The sequence below is a fragment of the Mus pahari genome, chromosome 7, assembly GCF_900095145.1.
Source record: "Mus pahari chromosome 7, PAHARI_EIJ_v1.1, whole genome shotgun sequence".
Classification (NCBI taxonomy): Eukaryota; Metazoa; Chordata; class Mammalia; order Rodentia; family Muridae; genus Mus; species Mus pahari.
The window spans coordinates 79,536,565-79,544,245 of NC_034596.1; the positions used below are offsets into that span (position 1 = coordinate 79,536,565).

The 7,681-nt window shown below is 45.4% G+C and overlaps 2 protein-coding genes across 5 annotated transcripts in view; one reads left to right on the plus strand and one right to left on the minus strand.

Annotated features, from left to right (window-relative positions):
• The window catches only part of Coq6 (coenzyme Q6, monooxygenase), an 11,553-nt gene extending 10,521 nt beyond the window's left edge, over nt 1-1,032 (plus strand). The window contains exon 12 of the mRNA XM_021202597.2: nt 789-1,032. Coding sequence (XP_021058256.1) covers nt 789-818 — 30 coding nt within the window. The 3' untranslated portion in view covers nt 819-1,032. The remainder of the gene's footprint in view (nt 1-788) is intronic.
• Nucleotides 1,033-1,458: 426 nt separating this feature from the next.
• Entpd5 (ectonucleoside triphosphate diphosphohydrolase 5 (inactive)) overlaps nt 1,459-7,681 on the minus strand; it is a 36,629-nt gene continuing 30,406 nt past the window's right edge. For 2 of the 4 annotated variants that reach the window (XM_021202599.2, XM_029540700.1), the window contains 3 exons: nt 7,291-7,347; nt 6,166-6,281; nt 1,459-4,886 (listed from right to left, as the gene is read on the minus strand). In XM_021202599.2, the coding sequence (XP_021058258.1) occupies nt 4,800-4,886; nt 6,166-6,281; nt 7,291-7,347 (260 nt within the window). In that variant the 3' untranslated portion in view covers nt 1,459-4,799. The remainder of the gene's footprint in view (nt 4,887-6,165; nt 6,282-7,290; nt 7,348-7,681) is intronic. The other 2 variants (XM_021202601.2, XM_021202600.2) reach the window with 2 other exon arrangements.

The following is a 7,681-nucleotide window of genomic DNA, read 5'->3' on the forward strand; positions in this document are numbered from 1 at the left end:
AAAAAAAAAAAAAAAAAAAAAAGCATGTGGCATGTGCCATTATCTACAGCAGCCATCCCTTCCCAGGTGGCTATGAGTAAGAGAGTCTGCTGGGTTTGTTGGTGTCCACATCTAAGCAATCATTTGGAATAGTTAGGCAGGAACGAAGAATAGAGGGCTGAGGGCTGGAGAGATGACTTGGTGTTCTTCCAGAGGGACCTGGTTCATTCCCCAGCACCCACATGGCGGCTCACAACCCTCTGTAACTCCAGGCCTAGGAGATCTGACGCCTTCTTCTGGCCTAGCATACTGGGTATGTGTGTAGTGCACAGACATGCATGTAACATGAAGGCTCACCAGATATAAGTAAAGGATAAAACAGTCAGGACCGGAGAGGGGGCTCAGCAATGAGTGCTGGTTGTTTTCGCAGAGCCGGGTCCCCAGCACCCATGCTGGATGCTCACAGCAGGTACCTGAGACCCTCCTGGCCTCCTCAGGCTCCTGTATTCACGTGTGTGCACAGGCCACAGCAAACATGTGGGCGTCAGAAGACAGCTTCCAAGAGCTAATCTCTCCTTCCACAGGGGAGATTGACCTCGGGCCCTGAGGCTTGTGTGCCAAGTGCTTTTACCTGCTGAGCCAGCTTGCCAGCCCTGCTCTTACAGCTGAAATAAGCAGGGCTCCTGGGAGGTTCTCTGTGGAACTTCGGCCTGTTTCTCCCTTTGTCACCTTGGCTGTTTCTTTATGCAGTCACCTGTCCTCTCTCCTGAGCCACCAAGCATCACTCCCTTCCTTTCCCTTTTCTCTAGGAACAGATTATGGCCTTTGCGAGCAAATGAGTGCTTCTCTTCTGGAGACCATGATGACAAAGAACACGTAGCCCTGGGACCTTCCCACTGTGGTTTAATAAATTTACACTAGAACTCATGTCTCTTTTCCTTTCCTTATTAACTGGCCTGTGGTGCCAAAATAGTGACAGCTAAGGAAAAACCCAAAGGAAAACTATTTAATTAAAAGGAGCTTTTTATTACTACACAGACAAAGGAATCTCCAGGGTGTTCTCCCTCACCTCACCTGGCAGCAACCCTTTCTAAATAACGTACTTAAATGCTGGTCATAAATGTATATAATTATCTTGACAGAGTGTACTGGCTAGCTTTGTGTCAACTTGACACAGCTGGAGTTATCACAGAGAAAGGAGCTTCAGTTGGGGAAATGCCCCCATGAGATCCAGCTATGGGGCATTTCCTCAATTAGTGATCAAGGGGGAGAGGCCCCTTGTGGGTGGGACCATCTCTGGCCTGGTAGTCTTGGATTCTATAAGAGAGCAGGCTGAGCAAGCCAGGGGAGGCAAGCCAGTAAAGAACATCCCTCCATGGCTTCTGCATCAGCTCCTGCTTTCTGACCTGCTTGAGTTCCAGTCCTGCATCCTTTGGTGATCAACAGCAGTATGGAAATGTAAGCCGAATAAACCCTTTCCTCCCCAACTTGCTTCTTGGTCATGATGTTTGTGCAGGAATAGAAACCCTGACTAAGACACAGAGTAAGAATTAGAAATACCTGATGCATTTTTTGTTAGACTGTTGTTTTAAAATTAACACTGGCATGCCAATTAAATACAAATTGCTTTGACAAAGTACACTGGACTTAAGGGGGACACTAAGATAAATAACAGCCAGATATTATTATTGCTGCTATTTCTCCTTCCTTATCATGGCTCCACAGTTCAGTTTTATTTATGGCTTCTCTCTGGGATACCATTCTCTGTCCAGTAATAAAACAATACATGATCTCATTGTACGCACAGCTGCAGAGGCCTCAGGGACCAGTCAGAAGGGGCTCAGCAGCTGCACAGATCCTCCCTGTGTGGCTGCAAGTGGCGAACATGGGGTGCTTCATTACTTGGGGTTGGACTGCAAAGTACCAGAGAGGCTTCCAGAAGAGACCCTGAGCTGTGTTAGATAGCAACACTACAGAACGCCATGCCCAGCAGTTTATTTTGAAAAGATGAAGTAAGAAAGCCTCCTTTTCAAATACGCTAAACTGCTTTGGAATAGCTTTGAAGGGACGAGACAGCTGTTACTACAGAGCAGCTTTTTAAGCAACATGGAAAACTTAGTACAAAGTAATGATGTCAGTAAACCCAGAAAATGTTCCCAGAATAAACGATGGCAGCAGCTGGAAAAATGATGATGGCCAGAGCCTCTCAGGACAAGGTGACTTTTCAATATGGGGACCTTCATAAGAATACTGACGTCGATGTATGAGAAAAAGTTAAAAAGGTGAGAATTTTAAGGCACACTTTGCAAGGACTTCCATGACTCAGATGTTCATAATATAGTAGTGATAACACACACACAGCATTCACCATGTACCAGACCACATCCCAGGTATTTAAAATATATTAATGTTTTCACAGAGATGGAACTTCAGAACACATAGAAGCCCCTTAATAAAAAAGGTCCACGTTGCGGGGTGGTGGTGGTGCACACCTTTCATCCTAATGCTAGAGAGGCAGAGGCAGATCTCTGACTTTGAGGCCAGCCTGGTCTGCAGACTCACTCTAGGGTAGCCAGAGCTACACAGACAGAAATCGTGTCTCCAAAAAACAAACAAACAAAAAACCTTGAAGATTAACAGGACATATGCAGATAAACTTCTGAGGTAAAAGTCCATGTATTTAGGAGTTCTGGCAGTATCCAAGGTAACCATCGGTGTCTGTGGAACAATACACATTTTATAGCTGGGGCCCCTGTGTCCGAGGTGTCAGAGACCAGCTGTGTAGAGAGCAGTTGTCTGCTTTGTCTTCAGTGCTGGGGACTGAATCTAGGGCCTGACGTGGCAAACAGCTTTGCCACTCCACGCTGTCTTCTAACTTGTCCCTTTTAAAGTGTGTTGAGTGTTGCACTGAGTTGCCCAGAGTCGACTCAAACGTTACGTAGCGAGCCTATAACTTGCAGTCTTCCTGCCTCAGCTTCCAGGTAGCTAGGATTACAGGCCTGTGGCATAAGGCCTGTTATAAAGGCATCTTTAATGAGCATCGCGTACTTACTCTTGGGAAACAGCTTGGTTTCTCTTAACTGTGATAGCATTTAGTGGACTGGTCTAATACCTTTTTATTTCTTTACATTATTGACTCAATGTAATGGCTTAAAAAATAAGGTTCCCCCGGGACTACCATGGGCCCAGGCATAGTCACATCCTTTGTGAAGAGCAGAGGAAAAGGAGGTGACCAAAAATTAGGTTAGGGGAGATGAAAACTCCCTGGAAAGAGAAGAGGAGGGCAAAGTGCTGTGACAGGAGCCAAGCAACCGGAGACCCTGAGGCCGGTGATGTCATACCAGAAACGACATGGTGACAGAAGTTTAAAATCTTTAAGGTAATGACTTTAAAGGGCTAAATAATGCAGTACAGTGAGCACCCATGCCTCGCATGCATGACCTGCTGTGTTCAACCACAACACAGAAAATGTCCTGAGAGAGAAAACATGGTTCTCTAATGCCACTCACTGTCCTGACCTGTACCAACATGGACCAAAATCGCCAATCAATACAAATTTGGGTATCACTGGAAAGGGGTTCTGAGATCCTGAGCTAGACAATGAATTCAGAAAATAGCCAAATTCAGCAAGGGCCTAGGCAGGAAAGCCTGACTATAAAGGCATAGTGCTGGCACATTGTGCTTAACATTCAAGAAGTTCTGGGTTCAGTCCCCAGCACTTTCAACACTTCAACCCCCAAAAGGACAACTGAAAGCATTGGTAATCTTTAGACACAAATAGCTCACGCATTAACTTCTAACTGCAGAGCAAAAACAAGGGCACATTTGTACTTCACAGAAATACAAAGGTACACAGTTTAGGGCTGTGTTTAATTCTATAAACACACTGACTTGGGAGGCAGTGCTGAGTGACACTGGATAGGCATGCATCTCCAGAGTGGCAACAGCTCTCCCTTGAGACCCAAAGGTCTCCTTACTTATAGCTCTAATCTAGGCAGTTAAGAGCTACTCTCTCCATCTTGTAAGATTGACTATGACATGAGCATAATAGCTCACTCCTATAATCCCAAGGTTCAGGAGGCTGAGGCAGGAGAATTGGTAATTCAAGGCAACCTTGGTTACATACTGAGTTCCAGGCCAGCCTGAACAACACAACACAGCCCTTGTCAAAAAATAACATACTTAGGACAGCTCTAAGCTCTAAATGGGTTGGTTGATCTATTGTGCCACAGGATCACACAAATTCTAATACAGGATCTTTTCCCCTCTCTCTTTCAATTATAGATGGGAAGCAAAACCAGGTATTTCCTCCAGGCTTTTAGGGTAGGGAATACAATAAGGGTAGGAAGAAAAAAATTACCAGCATTGATGGGTTATAGGATTTCAGTAAATCAGCTTAATTTAGCTTATAAGCAAAAATGAAACCATTCAAAGCAATGAGGCATCCAAGGGTTGAAACAAGATTGTTCTTTGGTTCCCAGGGACCTGTCTCTGAACTCACAATCTAACATGGAGTTCCAAACCTTTTTTCTTTTTTTCTTTGCAGGACTCTATAACAAAGAATCACAAAAGATTTACACTCTGGTGCCAGCCATGCACCCACCAAGTGGTTAGGAGCCATTCACATTAGATGTGCAAATTATTGAAGCCCAAATCACTAGGCTCAAGGGCAAGACTCATCTAAAAACCCCTCCCTCCTTATAAAGCCAGTTAACCGGTTTCAGTCCAGGCTTTTCCAGAGAGGTCAGAAAAGGTCAGAGTCCATGCCTTCCTGTGAGAAAACTGTTCAGAAATGCAGGCTTCAGAGGTGGGGCTTGGCCTCAGCTGGTGATGCCCAGAGACTGGAGCAGGTGAAAGGTGGCCCCCAAGGCCCAACCAGTCTCTATGTTATTCACTTTCTTTGTGAGCTGTTGAAGAAGAAAGAAGTCTTCACATACTCATGCAGTTTCAATATATGCAAGTATGGTCTTTGGACAGCCACGACCTATAAAGAGCACTCTTGTGGTTGAGCCCTAACTGCCCCACATCCCGCATGCTCAGGAAGTGGTACTATCTAGACAGTTCTAGAGAGCCTTTGTCAGATGGGCTTTCAGCACCTCTGGCCTTGTCTTCTGAATCACCAGTTTCTGACCAGGCCAATCGTAACGCAGTGCTCATGGGTGTGGGAGGAAGGGAACTGGCAAGAGCTGGGGTGTGTTTAGGGTGGGGAAGCACACACAGCTTTCTGGTTCAATGTGAGCAACTGTCCCTGGAGCGCTAACAACCACTGGGGCATTCTGCACTCGACTGTCCGGATAGTTCAGGACCTTTAATGCCTTGGACAAAACTTTAGAGCTGATCCCTCGATTCCAGAGAAGGGGGTTAGATTACTGTCTATAAAGCTGTTTTCTTTAGACTCCTTTCTATCCCTCCCAATAGGTTTCAGTACATGCAGGCTCTGTTTCCTCTGTGATAAGCTATTTATTGTAAAATAGATCTTCTTAAAGGATTGTCAGTTTTATTATTTTTTAAAATTATGTGTGGATATAAGTGTCTGCCTGTGAGTATGTGCCCTTTGAGTGCAGGTGCCTGTGCAGGCCAGAGAGGTTGGCTCTCTTGGAGCAGGAGTTATAGGTGGTTGTGAGCCACCTGACATAGGTGCTAGGAATTGAACACAATCCTCTGGAAGAGCAGCAAGTATTCTTAACTGTGGAGCCATCTCTCCAGACTCCTAAGACGTACAGTTAAAAATAGGTATTTATATTTTTATGTGTGTCAATGTTCTGACCCACCACCGCCCGGTCAAACTGATATTCTTACAACCACATGATCAGTGGCAGATGGGGGAATACCAACCCAGGATGAGAAACCTGGGATTCAGGAAGCATGGCTCTCCTGCCTTGCCTATGCTGTATTCTGGATGCTTATTTCTCTTGTCTTTTTCTTTCTCAGTGCTTCTCACTGGGTTCTAAACTGACTTCATAAACTACAGGACTTGAACATCTTCACTGGGCTCCAAGTCTTTCTGTTCTGTGCAGAATGGGGGGAGGGACAGGATAACCATGCCTGGCACTGTACTCAGAGATGAAACCCCACCCATCCCAGTGTCTGTTGTTCTCAGCAGGGTGCATAGGCTACAGCCCAAACAAGAACATCTGCTGCCCTGATTACCAAAGTGTTTCCCAACTGCACTGCTCTGCCTCTTACCCGTAAGAGTGTGCTGTCGGCAAAGCCAAAGCCATCTTTCAATAGGGCTGTGATGTAACTGAGATCCATGCAGAGGAAAGGACTGCCTGAGGAGAAGCTCTCCAAGTTGTCACACACTGAAAGTGAGAGGAGACAGCATTCACACTTGCAGATAAGAGATGGGGTGGGGGGCTTCTCTTCTCTAGATAGAGATAGGACTTGAGTAGGCCAAGATGTCTCTAGGTGTTGCCCGGGCTTCCTGGAAAGTAGCTGGTGTGCCACCTTCTTTAGGATCTGCACATTTCTGCTATGAAATCATCTATTCATATTTACATGCATCTTAGCTTATTTGCCACTTAGGGGAGGTAGGGGAGCAGGGGAAAGGCACTGCTGGAAACTGCACACAGCAGGCAAGTTCACTCTCAACACCCTGCATTTCAAATCTCTATGACTTACTGTGGCCGCTTAGTACCAAGTCCCCAGGTGAACCCAGAGAACAGAGAAATGTCCCTTAGCCCTCTCTTGTGGCCACTGGAAGAGATCATTGGTGGTTCTGACTTATTCTCTCAAGGATGTCCATGTGGCAGTCTCCCATGCTTTCCACTGCTCAGGTCTTTATTACTGCTCATAAGCATGTTTCAATTTTAAGGGAAGCCGAGAGAGAGCACATGCCAGGCTGAGCGTGCGTGAGTCTAGGTGTTACAATGACTGCCCAGCATCCAGGAGCCTGGACTCCATCCCCACTACCACATAAATCAGGCACTGTAACTCATGCCTGGAATCCTAGCACATGAAAGGTGGATCAGAACTCGGGGTTATCCTCAGCTACACTGCAAATATGAGGCTGTCCAGGGCTACATAAGACCTTATCTCAAAAACAAAAAACAAAAACCAAAAACAACCCCCCAAATCCCCAAAACAATAACAACAAAAGTCCCCACAAACAAATAATAGTAATGTGGTAATAAGAATAGGAAAATCTATAGAAATTTGGAAAGCTTGTTTGTTTGAACCATTTCCCTAAAGTGTCTCACATCTCCATGTCCTCCTTTGGCAGCACCTAGTGCATCTTCCATCAGACCAGAAGCAGAAGGGAGCCAGTCCCGAAAGCCTCTACACTCAGCCACACCTCATGGCCACACTTACCTTCCCTGGCTTTTCTTTCAAAATCTTCAACTTTTAAAACACCACCCTTTTCATAATCTAAAATGAAACAGAACAACAGATAGTATCAAACGTTTCAAGGAAACAAGGAAATTTATCTCAGTGATACATAATAATACTAACTAGAAATATGCAGTATTTCCAACAAGACTCTCAGCCTCTCTACAATACAAGCCCACACTGCTCATTTATTCACAGTTTATGTATGGCACCCATTTTGTGTTACATATTTAACCACAGTCAAAGTGTACGTTTATTGCAAAGGATAGTAAACGGGCTGGAGAGACTGCTCAGTGGTGAAGAACATTTACTGTAGGCAGGCAGTGGTGGCACACACCCCTACTCCCAGCACTCAGAAGGCAGAGGCAGGTGA